At 39.8% G+C, this 24,312-nt stretch overlaps 2 protein-coding genes across 3 annotated transcripts in view; one reads left to right on the forward strand and one right to left on the reverse strand.

The window, feature by feature from the left end:
• Positions 1 to 4,222, reverse strand: part of kpnb3 (karyopherin (importin) beta 3) — a 29,957-nt gene extending 25,735 nt beyond the window's left edge. Inside the window, exon 1 of the mRNA XM_062061253.1 lies at positions 4,060 to 4,222. Within this exon, the coding sequence (XP_061917237.1) occupies positions 4,060 to 4,137 (78 nt within the window). The 5' untranslated portion in view covers positions 4,138 to 4,222. The remainder of the gene's footprint in view (positions 1 to 4,059) is intronic.
• Positions 4,223 to 16,733: 12,511 nt separating this feature from the next.
• The window catches only part of LOC133658829 (semaphorin-5B-like), a 29,375-nt gene continuing 21,796 nt past the window's right edge, over positions 16,734 to 24,312 (forward strand). Inside the window, exon 1 of one of the 2 annotated variants that reach the window (XM_062061267.1) lies at positions 16,734 to 16,848. The gene's annotated coding sequence lies outside the window, so the exon portion shown is untranslated. Of the gene's footprint in view, positions 16,849 to 22,038; positions 22,149 to 24,312 lie in introns of those variants that run through there. The other variant, XM_062061276.1, reaches the window with a different exon arrangement.

Raw genomic sequence — 24,312 nt, forward strand, 5'->3', positions numbered from 1 at the left:
ATCAGATGGTTGTGTGGGTGGGACAATGCTGCGTGTGTACCAATCAGATGGTTGTATGGGTGGGACAATGCTGCGTGTGTACCAATCAGATGGTTGTATGGGTGGGACAATGCTGCGTGCTGAGACAGAGGCAGCCGCAGAAGGAGCAAAGCAACTTGTTAAGACTTTAGCAGCTAAAGTTAGCTTTAGCTTAGAAACTCGTTCGGTACAACCCCGTACCGAACCGAAAGCCCCGTACCGAAACGGTTCAATACAAAACACATAACGTTACACCCCTAGCAGATACAAATGACACATTCATGTTTTTGTGTAATGATGACAACGTATGCTAACGCGGACGATTGACTAGTTGATGGTTGATGGTTTTCTTTTCAAATGTTCGTTCAAAGCCGTTGTGCTGCTATGATAGGCCATTTACGCTCGACACTGTGCATACAACAACATTATTAGGCTGTGTATTGAAATACTCCCACACTTTTGACGACTTTTGGCGTGCGTTTTTCCCCTCGCTCGCACAGTCTGCTTTGCGCTCCGCCATGACGGTAGTGTGACGTAATTATGCGACGCGTCGACGCACAAAAACGGCGTCGACGTATTTACATAACCGATGACGTCGACTACGTCGACGCGTCGTTTCAGCCTTAAGTGTTACCATGTCTTTTTACTGGTGCACAAAATGAACCGTGCATGAACATCACCTTGTTCAAACAACAAAACCAACACAGTGCATAAACTCACAACAACTTACACACCTGCAAATCAGTCTGACTTCTGCTGTTGCCGTATCCGTAATACGCCGATAGGGAGAAGTTTTTATTTACACGATGAGTCGGGTGTGTTTTGACCTCTGCCGAACCCGAGTCCGACTCGCCAAACCCTTAGGGTTCGATCGAAACCAGGTTAAGAGCCACTGACATATACTATTTGATATGCAGCTCATTTTTATGTGACACTTATTGAAATATCTTGTGTCATCATGCACAAAAGTGCACTTACAGCTTGTTTTAAAATGTCTCTGACAATCTTGCACTTTGTTTTGGAAATGACATGAATGTTTGTGCCACTGCTTAATAAATACAGTTTTGCTAAATTGACTTAGTTGTGATTTCCCTCTCTGCATGAAAGTTTAAAATGAGCATATATTAATGCAGTATGAAGAAGAATGTTTTAATGTAGACACGAAGAATCATCATACTGCTGCAATTATATGCATCAAGTGTTCATTTAAGGCTAAGGCAAAATATCGAGAGATATGTCGTGTATCGCGATATGGCCTAAAAATACAGATATTTAAAAAAGGCCATATTGCCCAGCCCTAGTTCAATGATGCCATTTCTGTTTGTCATGTATAATTTTGTCTATTTTGTGTTTATCCTTGAACAGGTCAGTTTCTTGTTACCAACCATTGTGTATTATTCAAACTCGCCTAATTCAGCTGGCTAGTTATTATCAAGAGTACTAAACTCTTGAACGCATCATAATTCAATTATCCCCTCAACTCCCCCCAAAATGGATTAACTCGCTGGAATAAAAAAGACAATATAACATGCATCCATAAACGTGGACGCATGTGAAAAAGTGCAATATATTTATCTGTACAGTAATCTATTTATTTATACATATATTATATATACATATATATATATATTATTTATATATATTTATTTATATATGCACCTTATTGCTTTTTTTTATCCTGCACTACCATGAGCTTATGTAACGAAATTTTGTTCTTATCTGTGCTGTAAAGTTCAAATTTGAATGACAATAAAAAGGAAGTCTAAGTCTAAAACCCTTTTCAACATGAATCTGACAACTAAGTAGGCTAAATAACTTTAAACGCCAACTGAAATGAAATGTTCTTATTCAAACAGGGATAGCAGGTCCATTCTATGTGTCATACTTGATCATTTCGCGATATTGCCATATTTTTGCTGGAAGGATTTAGTAGAGAACATCGACGATAAAGTTCGCAACTTTTGGTCGCTGATAAAAAAGCCTTGCCTGTACCGGAAGTAGCGTGGCGTCACAGGTTGTGGAGCGCCTCACATCTGCACATTGTTTACAATCATTCCCACCAGCAGCGAGAGCGATTCGGACCGAGAAAGCGACGATTACCTCATTAATTTGAGCGAGGATGAAAGATTTGTGGATGAGGAAAGTGAGAGTGAAGGATTAGAGTGCAGTGCAGGACGCCAGGATGTATCTTTTTTCGCTCTGGCCGTAACTTAGGTACAAGGGCTCATTGGATTCCACACTTTCTCCTTTTTCCTATTGTGGATCACGGATATGTATTTTAAACCACCTCGGATACCATATCCTCTTGAAAATGAGGGTCGAGAACGCGAAATGGACATTCACAGTGACTTTTATCTCCACGACAATACATCGGCGAAACACTTTAGCTACGGAGCTAACGTGATAGCATCGTGCTTAACTGCAGATAGAAACAGAAGAAACATGCCCCTGACTGGAAAGATAGACAGAAGATCAACAATACTACTATTACTTCTACTATCAGGAGAAACCGAACCAAACCCTGGACCTGTAACCACACGGTTAATGTTGTCCCGCATGGCGAAGCCTAGCAATGCTGTTGCTAACGACGCCATTGAAGCTAACTTAGTTGCGGGACCTCGACAGAGCTATGCTAAAAACATAAGCTCTCCACCTACACCAGCCCTCACCTGCTCATCACCACCCGTGCTCACCTGCGTTCCAGCGATCGACGGCGCGACGGAGGACTTCACCACGATCATCGGTGCGGTCGGCGGCTAGCGTCGGATAGCGCGTCTGCTATCCAACTCAAAGTCCTCCTGGTTGTGTTGCTGTAGCCAGCCGCTAATACACCGATCCCACCCACAGCTTTCTTCTTTGCTGTCTCCATTGTTCATTAAACAAATTGCAAAAGATTCACCAACACAGATCTCCAGAATACTGTGGAATTTTGCGATGAAAACAGACGACTTAAGCTGGCCACCGTGCTGTTCCAAAATGTCTGCTACAATCCGTGACGTCACGCACAAACGTCATCATACCGAGACGTTTTCAGCCGGATATTTTCCGGGAAATTTAAAATTGCACTTTATAAGTTAACCCGGCCGTATTGGCATGTGTTGCAATGTTAAGATTTCATCATTGATGTATAAACTATCAGACTGCGTGGTCGGTAGTAGTGGGTTTCAGTAGGCCTTTAAACTTTAATACATGCTCGGATAGGCCAGTATCGGTATCGGATCGGAAATGCAAAAACCCGGATCGGGATATCCCTAATCAAGTGTTCATTCAAAGCTAAGGCAAAAATATCGAGATATTTATCGTGTATCGCGATATGGCCAAAAATATTGAGATATTTAAAAAAGGCCATATCGCCCAGCCTGGGACTTATTAAAAAAAAAAAAAAGGAAGTAGTCACATCCTACCAAAACTCAGGTGTTGGAGAGACCAGGATTTGCAACAAAGCTTTGGCGAGACAAGCGGGTCGTCATGGTTCTGAGATGAGTGAATAGGCCTTATCATTCAACCTCGACAAACCGGTCGAGATACGTGGATCCGGTTATAGTAGATCGTCGGAAGTGGGTTTGTTTTGATGAATGAGACTATGACTCAACGTCTTTATTATTTTATCACACAACTGTTCCCTGCAAACACAGTACACTCCTAATAGACCATCTCCGTGTAGATGATAAGTAAGTTACGCCATGCTACTTCCGGTACACCCTAAGCTAGACGCCTAGCTTCACAATCAGCTGGAGAATTTAGCCATAATTTACTAGGGTCGAGACACTGTAATTTCACGCGAATCGCCCGGCTGTGGCAACGATAGATGCGTACGTACACGCATTTACGAGTGACAGGGGGACAATTGTTGTTTTGAAGCCGGGCCGTACCCACATAAGTACGCAACACGGTCCAGTTGGCTAGCCTGCTAGCCCGAGCTAACTCCTAACCTGTGTTGGCGCCCATTGCACGTGGGCTGTGCGCCTTAGCAGGGCGGTTAGCTTCGGCCAAGCAAACCCGCGCCGCTTAGGTTACGCTCCAAACACTCAACGGCCTTACCTCGGATTGCTTTCTGACATTATTGTCAGGGTTGATCAGGTTGCCCAGCAAGATGTAGAACTGCTGCTCTTCCGCCATTGCAGACGTCCAAAAAAGACCAGCCGGGTGGAGAAGCGGCGGATTGAGCCCGGTAGTCCGCTGCTTTAGTCACACAATGCTCCGAGACTCCCATTGGTTTACTTTACCAACTGGGCTCAACGCCCATTGGCTGTGAGATCCTGCGTAGACACACGCTATTGGCTATAATCAAGGCGTATTTATCATTGGCTGAAGTAAAGGCAAAAAAACGAATGACTCCTTCTTATTGGCTAATACCGTATTGCCAAATCGCGGTAAAATGTTAGCTATTACAGCACCAGCAATAATAACGCAGAACAACAAGACATTAACTGCACACAAAAACAAAACAGACCAACAGTTTTATTAATGAACACAACTGTATGTATATACATGGTGTAATAACACGTTTTACTTGATACCATTAGCTTTGATTTTTTTTTATGGCGTGTTGACAATACAGTAAACATGGGATGAAACAGCTGTGACGAAAAGTCAAAACAAAATTACACAATCGAGTTTCAATGGTTTGATCATTTCTCGTTGATTAACTAGGTTGCTTATTCCCTGTATTAGTATCACCTTAAACACATTTTGACTGTAATATTTGATAAATTACACTATTCGAGAATGGACAACAAAGTCGCGTTTGTACGCGCACGTTTTATAGAAGCTTCTTTATGACAACAAACATGTTAGCAGTGGGACGTTGACCCCATGTGTCCACTAGATGGCACTCTAACTCGAATACAGCTCAACTGAACTTGATCCCTCAACGTCACTCGGACAGGAATTACACAATAGCACCCTTAAAAATACCAGCACCAATAGAAGCCCTGGTACTGAATGCTGTTGTTGTTGTTGATGTTGATGAGTTAACCACTAGAACACAACAAAGTATACACGTATTATAATTTCTAACAGGCAGCATAAACACTATGCACTAGTATTATTGTGGTAATTACCACAAGTCCCTGAATGCATCACTGACGTGTTTTCACGTTGTAGTCCATCTTCCCTCTGTTGGCATTGATATTATTAATTAGTTTGATTTAGGTCAACTTGTGAATAATTTGTATATATATATATATATATATATATATATATATATATATATATATATATATATATATATATATATATATATATATATACACAGGTATATATATATATATATATATATATATATATATATATATATATATATATATATATATATATATATATATATATATATATATATATATATATATATATATATATATATATATATATATCATATACATCAAATCATATTGTTGATGTAGATGCCCATGTCGGCTGTACAAATTTACTTTACAAAAGAGAAGTGTGGGATACTTCTCTTGTTGCCTTATTTGTATTTGACTTTCTCCCGAATTCGGAGGTCTCAAGGTTGGCAAGTATGCTCTAGTATACTCTGGACTGAAGCTGTGTGCCTTCATTGTTTTTGTAGCTGTTGTTTTGAGGCATGTTTAAAAATAAAATAAAATAATGCACTTTGTGAAAGTCAAAGTATAGTATTTCCCATAGTTGTAGTGGGTATTAGGATTATCTCAGGGAGAGCATGTCCCAAATTCCAAGCTGCTGTTTTGAGGCATGTTAAAAAAAATAATGCACTTTGTGACTTCAATAATAAATATGGCAGTGCCATGTTGGCATTTTTTTCCATAACTGGAGTTGAAGTTGTTCTTTTATTTTGTTTTTAATTGATTGATTGAAACTGTATTAGTAGATTGCACAGTACAGTACATATTCCGTACAATTGACCACTAAATGGTCACACCCGAATACATTTTTCAACTTGTCCACGTTAATCAATTCATGGTAAAGTTACATTGTTTAATGCATCCAGTGGAGCATCACAACAAAATTAGGCATACTAATGTGTTAATTCCACGACTGTATATATCGGTATCGGTTGATATTGGAATTGGTAATTAAGAGTTGGACAATATCGGAATATCGGATATCGGCGAAAAAGCCATTATCGGACATCTCTAGTAAGGACCTAAAGAGAAAGTAAAAATATCCTGTAATCTTTTCAAAAACTGCTCAACAATGACGCTGCAAACTGAAAATATTTATTTTTACCACAGTCAGGTAAAGTAACATATCACAGTAGTCAACAATGATATGCAGTACAAATAAAAATCTGAGACAAATACAAAGGTTTGAAAAAAAATCTGGAGATAAAAATTAGAAATGGAAAAAAATGTATAGCTAGCACGCACTTGAAAGCTGTATTTTCAATGTATCACCTGTGTGTCTTTACACCTGGTGGATGTGATTACCCAACGTGTTAAATTGTGTGGTCGTTGGCAAGCCAGCCCTTTGGATTGACCAGGAAGTAACTTCACAATCCTTATCTTTGTGTAAGGTGTAAAGATGTGTGTATCACAATCGTTATCTGTGTGCGCGATGGGAAGGTGTGTGTTAAGCATTGTGTGTAATATTTCGCAAAAAATGTGAAGCAGAGTCTATGCTTAATATTAGGCAAATCTGCATAGTGGTTTTGTTTACTGTGTGTAGACTTTTGTTAACTGTGTGAAAATGGAAAATTTAGTGTGTAGGCCAGGGGTGTCCAAACTTTTTCCACTGAGGGCCGCACACGGGAAAATTAAAGCATGCGGGGGCCATTTTGATATTTTTCATTTTCAAACCATAACAAAATATATAGATTTCTTTTTTTTAACATTTAGGGCTCCTGGGGCCCGTAAAGGGTTTCAGTCATTAAAATGTTAAAAACAAGTCAAATTATTATTGCCTATTATTATAAATGCCTTTTCTGTCAAAGACAACTTTGTTTTTTATAGTAAAACTGAATTATGCAGTATTTGCCCCACCGCCCAAAACATTCAGAAAACAATGTTTGATGTGAAGTAATTGGAGCCCTGAAAAGATGAATAATGCATGACACCATCGATTTTATTTTCATTATTATTTTTGATTAATCACAGTGAAAAGATAAATAAATCTCACTAAATATCTTTGGGATCCAAAAGGTGCCCCACTCATAAAGTGATACATTTTTATTATTATTTGTTTTACTTTCAATACTTAAGTTACGAGATCAACTCCAGATAAATCTGTCCATTTTACATTTTAACTATTATTTTGTTTGTTTTATGCTCTTTTGTCAAAGAAAACTTGGATGTTTTTATATGGCAACCACACAATATATGCAATATTTTTTCACATAAAACATTTTAATGTGAAATATTTGAAATAATTGGAGCCTTGAAGATGTCAATAATTCATTATTATTGATTTTTTGTCTTTTTTTTTTTGAGCAATGGCAAAAAAAGGAAAATAAAGATAGACAAAAGAAAAAAAACAGCCTGCATGGCAGCTTTGTGTCAACATTGCAACATTTTCTAGTTAGATTTCACCTCATTTCACTTTTTTAATGTTTTTTTGATTTTTGCAATGGCATTTCCAGAATGTGTGGCGGGCCGCTAAACAATTAGCTGCGGGCCGCAAATGGCCCCCGGGCCGCACTTTGGACACCCCTGGTGTAGGCAATTGGAAAAAAAACTGTAAACAGCCAAAAACAACACGACCACGAATACATCACAAAATCAGCAATTTCAGTACATTCATACTTTGTTGTCCAGTTGCTGTTAAAAGTCAGATTTTCTGGATTAAATTAAAAAGATTTGGCGGGGCCGGATGTGGCCTGCGGGCCGCCAGTTAAGTAGATAGATAGATAGATAGATAGATAGATAGATAGATAGATAGATAGATAGATAGATAGATAGATAGATAGATAGATATGTCTTTATTGTCATTGCACAAGTACAACAAAACTTTGTTTTCAGCACAAAACCGTTCAAGATTAGACAAACAAACAGTGTACAGGGTTACAGAACAGGAACGCTGATGGGTCGCCCCGTAAAAGATGGGAAAAAGGTAAAACGCTGGGGAAGGATGAGTAAAAAAATACAATCTAGACTGGGCTCCTAAGAGGGCCCAGTCTGGAGTGGGAAAAAACCTCCATAGCAAAGCACATATACATATTACAACGTACATCTCGAGATATCTAGCAACAGAGGGAAGGGAGTGCGGGGTCATGATGGTAGGCCGCAGCTCTCAGGCACTGACCATCCATTCGTCACCCCTATGGGATTTGCGTCGAGGGCGTTGGGTTGGGGGGGTGGGGTGTGTGGCGTATATTTTTATGGTTGCATGTGTGTGTGTAAGCCCGTAGTGTGTCTCTGTTCCGCTACCTTGATCTTGTGCAGTCGCTAGTCCAAAGTCAACAACAACAGGTGTGTGTCCATGAGAGACAAGAAGGGAGTTTGTTGTGTCTTCGCCGCACTGTCCTTCGGGAGAGTCTCGACGCCAGGGAAACAATCCAAGTTAGAATGTTTAGTATGCGAGTGAAAATAAAATTTGCTTTTCACTCTAAATTGTCTATGAGTGGTCCTCAAAAACTGCGGGGCAGACAGTCCGATGTGATCCAAAATCACAAGAGTGTCCACAGTTCTTCCCGAATCCTCCAATCATTTGTGGCAGCTTTGGGCTACTTAGAACTTCCAATTTGTCGACAAACCAGAGCAACGCTTACTCCAATCAGCAGATGTCCAGTTGTCATAATTCCGAATAGGTGGATATCTGCACATCCTCGACAGAAAAGGCCTGACCAACATGCACACCAGGGGCCGTACTTATCAAGCTTCTTAGAATTACTCCTAAGAAGTCTGCTAAGAGTTGACTTAAGAGTAAATAAATTCTTCGCTGAAAGCTGCACTTAAAAGTTAGTTATCAAGCGTCTTACTCACACTTTCAGCGAAGTGTAGGACTGAATCTTAAGTGTCACACTCAGAGCTGAATTACGACATTACTATGTGCCGTAAACGGAATTTTAGGTGACGTCATTTCTGTGTCCATAGAAATGACCAATCACGGAAGGGAATCCGTTGTCTAAGAATAAAGAAATATCTTGGAAATATTTAAGTGGACAATGGGAGTGTATATTTTGACAATAAACTACAAAATAATACAAAACAAACTAGTCCCCGCCGGCACTCACGCTACCGCTCCCTCTCTTCTCTCGCCCACACACTCACTGACGTCACTCACCTCACGGCCACACACATACGCTACTGTCATAACATTTTCTTTCCAATTCATTAATTAGGCAACTAATTTGAAACTGGTGTGGGTGGCTCTATATATACTAGCCCACTGCAGACACATGCAGAAATCAACAAGGAATCGAAAAGTATTAAATCTGTGACAAAAATAATATCCGCTCTGTCTAAACGATACCGTTTGATCAGCTGCTCGTCATCAAAAAAAACCAAAAACATTGTTCCGTTCCCTGAACGTTCGCGCACGTCTCTCTCGCCTCAGTGCCACCCCCTGCTGGCAACTCCTAACCACTTAAGACACCTCTGAAGGTCTCTTAAATATCGTGGAGAGTAGGAGTGATTCTTAGACTTAAGAACGTTGATCAAAAGCTTTTATTCTTAAGTTTGAGAGTAGGACTAAATTTCGCAAATTCTCAGGACTTAAGTGTAAAATGGCACTCTAAGAAGCTTGATAAGTACGGCCCCAGACCTTTGGATCGGGCGTCATTTATTGGTATTCCTCTAAACATCTCATTAAGTCATTTAGGAGGATGTTTGAAAGTGTTCCCCACAAACCTCCTCAGTTGCAGTCGAGGTCAGCAGGCTGAAGTGGAAAAGTAAAAAAAAAAAAAAGTTTATAAAAGCACGTTTAGTGCTTCGGATCTGATGGACAGGCGGCAAAATGTAAATATATATTCACCCCTTGCTTCATTTATTTATTTACAAATGTCAGAATTTTTCATATTTTTCTTGGAAAACAAGCCATGTTAACTGAAGTGGCTGCGGGGGGGAGGAAGCAATCACATGCGGGCTTGTGTAAATTTACCAATTACGTGTATTCTTTCGGGTCAAAGGCATCAGACGGCGACAGCATGGAAGTATAAATACACACGGATGAGTCACATTATGACATATGCGCATTTGATAGCCACCATTTAGTTGATCTGCTGCCAAATGTGCCTGTTTAATTGAACTGTCACATTGCTCACATCCACACATATTATGGACAATTTGGCGACTTTAAAGTGTGATGCAACTTGGCTATACCCCTGCCCAGGTAAACAAACACGCTATGGCTTCCTAGCGTTGGATACTTTTCATATCGGCCTATTTCCCAGAATGTCCCTGTCCCAGTCAACCTTGATGCATAATCCGTCTAAACGTCTATTTTGTGCGCGTGACCTCAGCATGTGCAGGTTTCACACCTCCACACTGCCGGGCTTGTTAAGGCGTGTGTGTTTTGAAGCTTTACAAGTCAATATTTCCTGGTGAGACGCAGGGCCGTGTCACAGTGGAGCACTGTGTGCCGCACAAGGCAGCCATTGAGGGCCGTGGGGCATCGGGAGCAGGCCCAGGGGGTTAAGTTGTCAGCCTCCTTTGCTGCTGGCTGTGGATTCTTTGGAGCTCCTCTGGGATTAATCAACCAAAATAGTGCTTATTTATGTGAGTCGTGTAAAGGTGACTGCAACTAGGTACAGTATGAGGATGATTTGATTACATTCTTCCGATCCCATGACCTGATTAGGGCCGAGTTATATACACCAACCAGCCACAACATTAGGTACATCTACAGTACAGTACACCGTCAACGACATACTGTAATAGAACAGGGGTGTCCGAACTTGGACCACAATGGGACACATATACTAAAAGAACTACAACATTTTTTGATAGTTCTTTATTTATGTGGAGTGTTTTTTCTATATTTTCTAATCAAACTTGAATGTAATCTGCTGCATCTTTGGTACTGAAACAAATTAAGGGGAAATAAATTGTTCGATAAATATTTTTTTCTAAATCAATATATATAATTTTCTTGTCATGATCCCACATTACAGTTTGGGCTTTGTTCTTTCTTTTCCTGTGTTTAGTACCATTTCCTGTCCTGGTTTTGATTGATTGATTGAAACTTTTATTAGTAGGTTGCACAGTATACAGTATTGAAAATGTGTGGCGCATTATGAAGCCTAAAATACAACAACGGAGACCCCCGGACTGTTGAACAACTTAAGCTGTACATCAAGCAAGAATAGGAAATAATTCTACCTGAGAAGCTTAAAAAATGTGTCTCCTCAGTTCCCAAACGTTTACTGAGTGTTGTTAAAAGGAAAGGCCATGTAATACAGTGAACATGCCCTTTCCCAACTACTTTGGCACGTGTTGCAGCCATGAAATTCTAAGCTAATTATTATTTGCAGAAAAAAAATGAAGTTTATGAGTTTGAACATCAAATATGTTGTCTTTGTAATGCATTCAATTGAATATGGGTTGAAAAGGATTTGCAAATCATTGTATTCTGTTTATATTTACATCTAACACAATTTCCCAACTCACATGGAAACGGGGTTTGTATATTTGCATGTCTCATTACACATTATCTGTATGTAATATTGGCTGTTTGTTTGTGTGCCATGTTGTTCCAGACCACAGCAAACATTACCCAGCTTGCAAAGATTGTAATAGATCCATTAGAAGAAGACATCCTGCCGTTTCCTTTAACTTGGACACACACATCTATACCTTTGGCCATTCTGAGCCAGTCATTTCCAGAAGTTATCTCATCCTGTGAGAAGCCTCCATTTGACTAATGATTTCCAATGTTGCAAAAATGTGTAGGATAAAAATTAAAATACAACATTTCTGTCAACGAAGATTTGGGTCAGCCTGTGACAAAAAAGTCCTTTTGATAGTAGGCTACTATAGCTAATATAATACTCAGTGGCCTAGTGGTTAGAGTGTCCGCCCTGAGATCGGTAGGTTGTGAGTTCAAACCCCGGCCGAGTCATACCAAAGACTATAAAAATAAACCCATTACCTTCCTGCTTGGCACTCAGCATCAAGGGTTGGAATTGGGGGTTAAATCACCAAAAATGATTCCCGGGCATGGCACCGCTGCTGCCCACTGCTCCCCTCACCTCCCAGGGGGTGAACAAGGGGATGGGTCAAATGCAGAGGACAAATTTCACCACACCTAGTGTGTGTGTGACAATCATTGGTACTTTAACTTTAACTATATACACTTACTGTACATCATGTGTTGTCTTCATTATAGCACTTATATAAGACTTTTAAAGACATTTTGATAGTAGGCTAACATAACTAATATAGACACTTACATCATGTGTTGCCTTCATTATAACACATTCATTTTTTGCGGCTCCAGACAGATTTTTTTTTTGCATTTTTGGTCCAATATTTCAACATTTTGGGTTGCCGACCCCTGTTTTATTGTGTGGCACCTTGAGCCAAAAAACTGTTGATTGACAGTCTAAAACTAACACGTCTTCCTTCACTCGTTATTTTCGCAGTTCTATGCATTTGCGTGTATAAAGTATAAAAAAACGCAAATCATGTCTTGGTGATGTCTTCGCTAGTTTCAGTGAACTGTGTATAAAATTTGACCTACCAAAATCTCACCTATTTCGATACTTTCAGGTTCGTAATTTCGTTAAATTAAATAGTCTCTTTTTCCCTAATACTCCACCTAATTCGCTAATTGACTCAATTTTAGATATTCCCACAAATCAGAAAGGTCTAATCTCCAAAATCTACATCTTAATATCCCAGTTTAGTAAAACGTCTCTTGATAAAATCAGAGGGAATTGGGAAAAAGAGCTTGGCAGATCTTTAGATGATGGAGATTGGGATTCTGCCTTAACCCGAATTAACAACAGTACATCCTGTTCAAGGCTTAATTTAATACAATTTAAGGATGTCCACCGTATTTATTTTACTAATTCCAAACTCTCCAAAATATACCCCAATATTTCGGATACTTGTAACAGATGTCACATGTCACCTGCAAACATGACGCACATGTTTTGGTCTTGTCCCCATTTGCTGGACTATTGGACAACTATTTTCAAACACCTTGCTAAGGCATTGGATTTAAACCTGACACCATGTGCAGAAATGGCTATTTTTGGGACGGTATCAGATCCCCAAATAAGGAGAAAATTTAAGGATAGTATCGCCTTTGCATCCTTATTAGCACGTAGGAGAATTTTGCTGGAGTGGAAGTCACCATTTTGCCCCAAAGCCTCCTTATGGCTTAAAGACCTTATGATTTATTTAGATCTGGAGAAAATAAAGTTTAATCTTAGGGGGGCACCTGGGAAGTTTTATTCTGTTTGGGGTGGTGTGGTTGACTACATAGCTAAATTAAAGACGCTATAGGACACATGAAAAGTTCACCTTTCACAAACCAGCTTCCTTTTTTTAAATTTTTTATTTACATTTATTCTGGGTGTATATTTATTATCTGCCTATGTTGAGAAGAAAGTGATGTACTAATTATTTTCCATTTGTGACTGTACCTTTAACTTATGTAGGACCTGGGGGGTGGGGGGGGGGGGGGGGTGTTGTGTGTGTATGGGGTGTGTGTTGGGTTGCTGTTCGTGGGTGGGGGGAAAAAAGGAAAATGTGATTACTGTTCTATTGTATAGTGTAATACCTGTCAAATTCAATAAAAACATTTATTAAAAAAAAAAAAAAACGCAAATCAATTGTGTTTTTTCTCAAAATCTTGCAGCCCTACTATCTAATAAAGGGGCCTCCTGCTTCCACTTTGCCTATACTTCTCTGCATCCTGGGATCACGGCAACGACTGAAATGCGGCATCGTCACATTTCTAAATCAACTGCGGCCAGGTTTTGATCCTAGCACCAAGGTCTTTAAGGACCAGCACTAACACTGGGCCACAGAAGCCAATGGGTCTGTGGGGGGTCATTTGATATTACATTCTTATCAGGTACTGAGGCAATCTATAGAATATTTTTTCCGCAGGTTCTGACTCAGTCTTTCTCCCGTCCAGGGTATTTCTTTCAATTTTGCACGGGTATATCATGATTCAGGATGAAGATGCTACCAAAACTACGCGATATGAAACCGCCTCCAGTCTTCTGTAGGTGATGTCAGCAGGCTGATGCCCACATTTTGGAGCTAAAAGTCTACTGAAACCCGCCTAAAAATCACGACTGTGTTTATTTGGAGGGGTAATTGTACCTGTAGACATCATTTTTAGTTCTACACCACAAGAAACAAGTGCTAATCTTGTCAGCATTATATGTGACTCTCCGCATTCCCCGGCATCTTGCCCTGCGTGCAATGTTTCAGCCCTGCCAGCGACAGGGAGGCTGTAAAACACGACCCGCTGGAGGTCATCCTGAAGTTCGTCATTCATCCTCTCAGGCAGGTTGCTGCTGCGGTGAGGCGGAGGCTGAGTGATAAACATCCTGCCCTGCTTGAGTTAAGGATGGCGCTTGGCAACGTCGTTTGTCTCTTAGCGGATTTGAACCATTGGTTCGAGTGCAGGTGGTCACATGATTGCACGGCAGCATTGACTTCGACTGATTCCACAATGGGGAAATTATGTGGTTGTAGTGCAGATTTTAACATACAATAATACACTTCTTATGTATTATAATGAGAAAGTGTGTCCAAATATTACTCTGTAATGCAATGGAAAGGACTGTCCCCAAACTTGTCACAGTATTGAAATTGTGCAAAGTGTTTAATTAACTGAAACCCACTACTACCGACCACTCAGTCTGATAGTTTATATATCAATGATGAAATCTTAACATTGCAACACATGCCAATACGGCCGGGTTAACTTATAAAGTGCAATTTTAAATTTCCCGCTAAACTTCCGGTTGAAAACGTCTTTGTATGATGACGTATGCGATTGACGTCACTAGTTAAACGGAAGTATTGGTACACCATCGAATCCAATACAAAAAAGCTCTGTTTTCATTTCAAAATTCCACAGTATTCTGGACATCTGTGTTGGTGAATCTTTTGCAATTTGTTTAATGAACAATGAAGACTGCAAAGAAGAAAGTTGTAGGTGGGATCGGTGTATTAGCGGCTGGCTGTAGCAACACAACCAGGAGGACTTTGACTTGGATAGCAGACGCGCTATCCGACGCTAGCCGCTGACTGCACGGATGATCGGGTGAAGTCCTTCAGCCTTCCGTCGATCGCTGGAACGCAGGTGAGCACGGGTGTTGATGAGCAGATGAGGGCTGGCTGGCGTAGGTGGAGCGCTAATGTTTTAATCATAGCTCTGTGAGGTCCCGTAGCTAAGTTAGCTTCAATGGCGTCGTTAGCAACAGCATTGTTAATCTTCGCCAAGCTGGAAAGCATTAACCGTGTATTTACATGTCCAGGGTTTAATAGTATTGTTGATTTTCTGTCTATCCTTCCAGTCAGGGGTTTATTTCTTTTGTTTGTATCTGCATTTGAGCCCGATGCTATCACGTTAGCTCCGTAGCTAAAGTGTTTGGCCAATGTATTGTCGTGGAGATAAAAGTCACTGTGAATGTCCATTTCGCGTTCTCGACTCTCATTTTCAAGAGGATATAGTATGCGAGGTGGTTTAAAACAGTGGTCCCCAACCACCGGGACCGGTACCGGTCCGTGGACCGATTGGTACCGGGCCGCGGCCGCACAAGAAGTAAAAAATAAATAAATAAATTTTTTTTAAAAAATTAAATCAACATAAAAAACACAATATATACATTATATATCAATATAAAGCAATACAGTCTGCAGGGATACAGTCCGTAAGCACACATGATTGTATTTCTTTATGACAAAAAAAAAAAAAAAAAAAAATAGATTTTTTTTTTTTTACTACCCCCCCCGGTCCGTGGGACAAATTTTCAAGCATTGACCGGTCCGCAAGTACAAAAAGGTTGGGGACCACTGGTTTAAAATACAAATCCGTGATCCACAATAGAAAAAGGAGAAAGTGTGGAATCCAATGAACCCTTGTACCTAAGTTACGGTCAGAGCGAAAAAAGATACGTCCTGCACTGCACTCTAGTCCTTCACTCTCACTTTCCTCATCCACAAATCTTTCATCCTCGCTCAAATTAATGGGGTAATCGTGGCTTTCTCGGTCCGAATCTCTCTCGCTGCTGGTGTAAACAATGTGGAAATGTGAGCAGCACTCCAGCTTGTTACGTCACGCTACTTCCGGTACAGGCAAGGCTTTTTTTTTTATCAGCGACCAAAAGTTGCGAACTTTATCGTCGTTGTTCTCTACTAAATCCTTTCAGCAAAAATATGGCAATATCGCGAAATGATCAAGTATGACACATAGAATGGATCTGCTATCCCCGTTTAAATTAAAAAAATGTCATTTCAGTAGGCCTTTAAGATAAAGCAGCTAATGAGCAATCGCTACAAAAGTGTTTTTCTTAATAATTTTGTGCATAAGGATTTGTGAAAAGGATTTGCAAATCATTGTATTCTGGTTTTTTTTTTTTTACGATTTACACAACGTGACAACTTCACTGGTTTTGGGTTTTGTACCTATCTTTATATATATCTCTTTATGGTAACAGTTTGCCCCTACAGTTTTTAGTTAGGGACCGTCCTCGTTTGTGTGAAAAAAAGTACACAAAGTGTGAATCAGTAAGTAAGGAAACAGGACAAACAGGCCAAGCCTCCCCCCCACCCCCTTCCATCACACCCCCCCTTTACTCCTCCTACTTCCCCGCTCACAGGCCGGTCAGCGTGCCAGTGTGTGATGGCGTGTAAGGACCCGCTCGCTCGTCCCTCACATCTCTTTCCTCACCATGTGAAGCAGGACCCGTGCCAGACGTTCGCCTCCAGAGTCACTTTGGTGATGGTGAGCGAGTCCAAATATTTTCATAGGCATCTTTCTCCTAACAGATGTTGCATGTTTGTGCCGGTCGGGCTGATTTATCATTGTTAACGTTTGCGTATATGTTGTTAAAAGTTTGACTTCTCTTGTCTGCGCTTTTCTACGGCGAGCTTTCAAGACGCCTTCAGACTTCCTCGCTACAAGATCGAGATTGGCGTCACTATGAGTGATGAATGCTGCCGACGGGGTTGTGAATCGATACACGCAGAGGCAAGCTCATGGTGTTGGGGGGGGGGGGGGGGCGAGAGATGGTCCAGTGCAGCTGTGTCCCCTCTTTGAGATTCCAGCGCTCTACCTCCTCTCGCCGCTGCCAAAGCGCTATCATTAAGGCTGGCGATTTACCGAGCGGCCATTGTGGCTCGGCCATGGAGCGTTAGTGTGTCCTTTTAAGTGTGGCTAAACTAAGTCTATTCACTTGTAAAAGAGCGCGTCCATTGGCAGATAGTTGGCAGGTCACACAGAGAGGCTATTCACCGGCGTAGGAAGGAGCTGAGAACTGCCACGGAAATGCTCACGAACCCCCTGGAATATTTTAATGGGGAGACTTTGGATGCCCTTTTAGGGTCCACAATTTCAAAGTCTTATAGGCATTTTTTTGAGGGGGGTCACTCGTGGATATGTAAAGGTGAAACCCAGATGGGAGATGTATGCGGGCCAAGCACTCTGGTTTCAACAAGGCTCACGCACAAAAAGTCAGACCCCGGGCGCCCCTTTTATTTCAGATGCCATGCGTAACAAATTAAACCCCCGTTGAATGAGGACATAACGACTTGTGACTATAAATAATGCCATTAAGGAGGACTCGACTGGATTTTAATGAAGCTTTCTTCCAGCAAGGCGTCGGATAATTCACACTGGGTTTTTTTTAAGGTGTTACAAATCCTGGCAAAACAAATAAATAGTCCCGTCACAGTGTCAGGATGGAGTCCATGTCGGACCATTCAAGCTGGGCGACCTGCAGGCTTTCGTCTATATCAGGGGTGTCGAACTCGTATCCGCTCAGGGGCCGTGTGGAGGACAATCTATTCCCGCGTGGGCCGGACTGGTAAAATCATGGCATAATAACTTAAAAATACAATTTCAGATTGTTGTCTTTGTTTTACTTCAGCCCAAAATAGAACAAGCACATTTGGAGAATGTACATATCACAAATAATCCTCTTGAGAAAACACTTCCAAAGTAAAATTCTGAGGAAAAAAAAAAGAAATTCTCAGTGTATCTACCAGGGGTGTGGGAAAAAATCGATTCGAATTCGAATCGCGATTCTCACGTTGTGCGATTCAGAATCGATTCTCATTTTTAAAAAAACGATTTTTTTATTTTATTTATTTAATTTTATTTTTTTATTAATCAATACAACAAAACAATACACAGCAATACCATAACAATGCAATCCAATTCCAAAACCAAACCCGACCCAGCAACACTCAGAACTGCAATAAACAGAGCAATTGAGAGGAGACACAAACACGACAGAACAAACCAAAAGTAGTGAAACAAAAATGAATATTATCAACAACAGTATCAATATTAGTTACAATTTCAACATAGCAGTGATTAAAAATCCCTCATTGACATTATCATTAGACATTTATAAAAACAAAAAATAAAGTACAATAGTGTCACAGTGGCTTACACTTGCATCGCATCTCATAAGCTTGACAACACACTGTGTCCAATATTTTCACAAAGATAAAATAAGTCATATTTTTGGTTCATTTAATAGTTAAAACAAATTTACATTATTGCAATCAGTTGATAAAACATTGTCCTTTACAATTATAAAATCTTTTTACAAAAATCTACTACTCGGCTTGCATGTCAGCAGACTGGGGTAGATCCTGCTGAAATCCTATGTATTGAATGAATAGAGAATCGTTTTGAATCGGGAATATATCGTTTTTGAATCGAGAATCGCGTTGAATCGAAAAAAAAAAAATCGATTTTGAATCAAATCGTGACCCTAAGAATCGATATTGAATCGAATCGTGGGACACCTAAAGATTCGCAGTCCTAGTATCTACAAAGCAATTCAACTTTAAGTCACTGGGATTAAACAAAAAACAAAATAATGCCTGTGCCAACACAACAAACCATACAAACTGAGGTAATATTCGAGAGGGTTGAGTTACTCCCTGCCTTCTAGGCATCACTGTACAGGTATATCGATAGAAAAATAAAAGCTATGCAATGTTTGAACAATTTCAACAAACCAAAACTAGAAACTTAAAAGACTGACAGTATTGCAGTAATTCACACACTGTTCACTTAATTTAAATTGGCACAGAAGACAATAATTTCCACAGAACCATATCAATGTGCATTGTCTCATGCAGCATTTTAAGTGGGGTTACCAATTGTTTTTTTTACTCCTGTTTGTTTTACGTTGGGTGTACCTCTTGCTTGGTATACATGCTCGCCCCTGTATAAACTATTTGCTTGCCTAACAGAATTGCTATTGTGACATCCAGTGGACACATTTAGAACAGCAGTTTCTGTAATTAAAAAATGCAGCTAAATTTTACACTAAGCAAACTAACTCGCGGACTGGATTGAACCTGTTCGCGGTTTGACACTTCTGGTCTACATCCTTCTTGAATCAGGTTAAACAAAAGCTGGGCAAATATTTTGACTTGGGGGCCACATTGAGAGAGAAAAAAATGTCTGGGGGGGCCAATGTGTATGTGTATAAATTATATGTACACATTAAGCTGCTGTACAGTATGTGTGTTTGGGTCCCTTTTTTTAAGGAACACTAATACCAAAAGTCACAATGTCCGATAGAATTCTAAAAGGTTATGACAGACCACCTCAAAAAAAGGAATGGAATTTTACAGTTTTTTACCGAATGGGACACCCAAAATGTACATTAAAATAAAGAAAGTGGCATTTACAATATTTACTACGAACAATAAAACACTGAATATGAACAGCATATGAACGTCGCTCCTCTTTTACTTCTCAGACCAGCTCCTCGATAGACATGTTTTACAATCGAGCAAAACACAACAAAAATGTAACAAACAGAAAAATATGAATGCAAAGGGTAATAAACACCTACAATATGACATATTATCACTTTTATGCAGAACTTTGTTGTAAAAATCTGCTTCAGCATCTGATTCTGATACATGCGTTTCGGGCTGGCTGCTCTGACAACAAACCCCGCCCACTCTGCTTTGTTCCTCGTTTGAGCTGCTGTGACGTAGATTACTGTAATAACTCGTACAACACCCAAAATTGCAGATTCCAACCATTGGAATACTTTCTGTCGTTCAAGACTTACGGTCATTTATAAACAGCACTGCACATCATAATGGCGGCTACAGTTTTGATGTTAAAGGTCTACAAAAATTATGTAGAACGTCCGGCGGGCCGGATTGAAAATCTTAATGTGCCGCATGTAGCCCGCGGGCCGTATTTTGCCCAGGTCTGTGTTAAACATAAGGGGTGAGCGGAGAGATTGAAAATGCACATCAATGTTGCCTGCTTACTGGCTCCTCTTCTTGTTAGAAGATAGGGGTCCATCGTCCCTAAGAATGATGTGCTCTGTAGTGACTGTACAAGCCAATACGAGCTTTGAAGTTTCTGCCGCATATGGGACAGATCAGACCAGGTGGTAAGAATCAGAATCAGAATCGTTTTATTGCCATTGTTTGAGAACGGGTTCACAAACTAATATACTAGTGATGGGTTGATGAGGGGTCATGAAGCGTTTCGACACATTGCAAAACTGTATTGATACAGTGTCGATACTGTGTCACTAAATACTGACATCTGCTGGACATTAAAATTCCCTACAGGCAACCTATGGACCGACTCAACTGACACTGATTTTATGACCTAGTATATAATGTTAATGTACCAATGATTGTCACACACACACGAGGTGTGGTGAAATGTGTCGTCTGCATTCGACCCATCCCCTTGTTTACCCCCTGGGAGGTGAGGGGAGCAGTGGGCAGCAGTGGGCAGCAGTGGGCAGCAGCGGTGCCGCGCCCGGGAATCATTTTTGGTGATTTAACCCCCAATTCCAACCCTTGATCCTGAGTGCCAAGCAGGGAGGTAATGGGTCCCATTTTTATAGTCTTTGGTATGACTCGGCCGGGGTTTGAACTCACAACCTACCGATCTCAGGGCGGACACTCTAACCACAGTCATTGTATTTCATTTAGGATTATTTCATATCTTCATTTAAATAAAAAAATATTTTTTATCTTTTTTAGATACAGTCAATAAATAATGTGAACATGTATCATAACATGTAAATCTAAGAGAACGTGTTGTGAATGAGGATGCTTGTGGACTGGGAATTTTTTTAATTTTATTTTTTTACACATTTTAATAAAAAAAAAACGTTTTTCCAACGTATTAAATTTTAGACGATTTCTCTTCTTAGTTATTATTTCTCTGGCTGTAGAAATGACTCGCTCACAGGGCACAGAGGAGGCGTCAGTGCGACACAGTTCGCGTATCGGTCACGTGACCGAAACAGCTCATGATCGGTCACGTGACTTTCTAAAAGCGGTACGCGCACCGACACAGGGTTTTGCTCTATGAGCTCGACGCATGCGCCGATGCATCGGTGTTGCCGGACCCATCACTATAATATACATTTTGGCATGACTCTTCTGTCCAGTCTCCTCCTCCTTTTTTCAAGTATCATAGATGTTCTTTTCTCCTCATACTTTGTCACTCCTTCACTGACTGCAGCTCTCCATGTTATTCTGTCTTTTGCTAGGTCTTCCCAGTATGTAGTATGATATCTATTTCACATTGTTTCAATGTCTTCTTTAAGCAGTCCTTGTAGCGTTTTCTCTGCCCACCAAAATGTATTTTCCCTTCATTTAGCTGACAGTACAACATCTGTTTTGGCAGTTCTTTCGTCATTCATCCGTACGACATGCCCTGTCCATCGTAGTTGGTATTTAACAATTGTACTCTCTACACTGGGAAGCATGGCCTGTTCAAGTACACTGATGTTTGTTCTCATATCTTGCCACTTAATATTCATCATCTGGCATAGACATCGCTGTTGAAACCTTTCAAGTGCTGTGATATGTCTTTGATATGCTGTCCATGCCTGAACCATATAGCAAAGTTGTTATAACAATTGCTCTGAACACTTTGAATTTAGTATCTAGTCTGATGTCATGATTTTGGAACACTTGAGTCTTAAGCTTTTCAAAAACTGCAGCAGCTTGCCTGATTTTGTGATTGACATCTGCATCAATGTTAGCATTTGAAGACATTATACTACCAAGGTATGTGAAGCTTTCTACATTTTCAAGAGCCACTTCTTCTATCTGTATTGCTGGTGGTTGCAGGATGATGTCCTTAGGCGATAGTTGGTAGAGTACTTGTGTTTTCTTTGCACTTATTTTAAGTCCAAGTTGTGTCGATGGATAGTTAAATGAATCCAGTATTACTTGCAGAAAACAATGTGAAATACATATAAATGATGAATAAAATTGATACATTTACATTTTTACAACAGTTTTACCTTTATTGAATTATCTTGCTTCAAGTTCTTTCTTGAATTCTTTAGTGTTTTTCATTTTCTTTATGTGAGTGCTGGCAGTCACAACTTTGTTTGGCCCCATTATAGCTTATTGCAGAGTTTAAAAAGTAAAAAAATACACTGAGTCACCAACACGTGGGATTATTTATTTGGGCACACGATCACACAGAATGATATACGGAAAAACGGACAATTTTCTTTTCATGCACAACGATTGGTCGGCCATATGATAACCACGATGATGTACGAAAACTGTGGCATCACTTGTGTATACCAAGAAGATCTTGGGCTAAAAATCTTTTTTGTCTGTCTGCTGGTCACATGTTTTCCTCCCACAGTCCACACACACACACACAGGTCACATGAATTGGCCTCTAATCTCTTCACAGGTTGTTAGGGCTTTAAACTGTTTTCCGACAGACTCTCTTACAAAGCAGTAAAATAACAGACGCAGTTGAACCTTATCTGTTTGGCAGGACAATGTTCAACCTATTTGGAAGATCTCATTGGTAATTACAGCAAAATAATAATAACGTTCATGTTGAAACTGGCGCCTTCTTTAAACATTTATTTTATAAGTACTGTTTGATCACTTATAACTGTCATACACCTCAACTGGTTGTAACAGAATTAACATGGGAGAATGATAAAAAAGGTAATTTAAGAGATTTCCAAAATTGTTTAATGCATAGCAGCAATCTTTCATTTTAAGCAGGCAAATTCCCAAACAAAATGAAAATAGCAAAAGTTGTACCGTTTTATTAGACTTGAGACAAACACCATTTTACAAACTATAGACCTGTTTCTTAATTCCACAATTTTCGAAAATGTTTGAAAAATTATTCGACCACGGATTGGACAAATTTATAAATAAAAGTGGAGAACCAATACAGAGTCAAAATCTCAACATCAATGGCATTAATCGAACTAACGAAAGAGCTCACTAATGCAATAGATAGTAAACCGCAGTGTTTATGGTTTTAACAACAAGCATTTGACACAATTAATCATAATCTTAATCAACTAATTAAAATGGTATGGAATCAGACGGCTGGTCTTGAACTGGATAAAAATCTACTTAAACAGGAAGCAATATGCATAATGCTAAATGCATTCTGTGGCGTACCCCAGGGATCAATACTGGGACCAAAATTGTTCAATCGTTACAGAAACATTTGTAAAGTTACAAAGGATTTAAAGTTAGTATTATTTGCTGTCAATACAACCGTGTTTTGTTCAGCAGAGAACACACAGAAGCTAATACAAAAAAATAATAGCAGAAATTAACAAATTAAAAAGATGGTTTGACAAAAACAGATATTTTTTTAATCTCAGTATAACTAAAATACCCGTAATGTTATTCAGTAACAGTAAAAGAGAGAATTAAACACAAATTCAAATAGAGTGGACAAGATGTGTTTTAAACATGGCTAGTTAGCTAGCGGTTCATGTGCATCTGCAGTCGGAAGTGTTTTAGCTACTTCTACTTCTAAATCACTAATCCTCCATGGCGACAAATAAAGTAGGTTTCTTACAACTATCATCCCTGCAGGACAAGGCATAGCTAAACATGCCTCACTACACTCCGGAGGAGAATACAATAGCTAACCGCTAACAACAAGCTAGCGCTCCTCAATGTAAACATATGGGTGGATCTATACATACATCGACTGTAACAAACAAGTACAAGAGCTGTATCTAGTCAATACTACAATGATTACATCGATATTTTTTTAAAATCACAAAGTCTTTTGTCATCTTTTTTTATTGTTTATAAAGTCAGGAAATACATCAATGGTCACAGGACGACTTTAATTATGACCAACGTATGACCCTGTAACTACATGGTATTGGATTGATACCAAAATATGTAGTACCACCTAAAACTAATGTCAAGTATCCAAACA

Source organism: Entelurus aequoreus, linkage group LG01 (assembly GCF_033978785.1).
Source record: "Entelurus aequoreus isolate RoL-2023_Sb linkage group LG01, RoL_Eaeq_v1.1, whole genome shotgun sequence".
Taxonomy (NCBI): Eukaryota; Metazoa; Chordata; class Actinopteri; order Syngnathiformes; family Syngnathidae; genus Entelurus; species Entelurus aequoreus.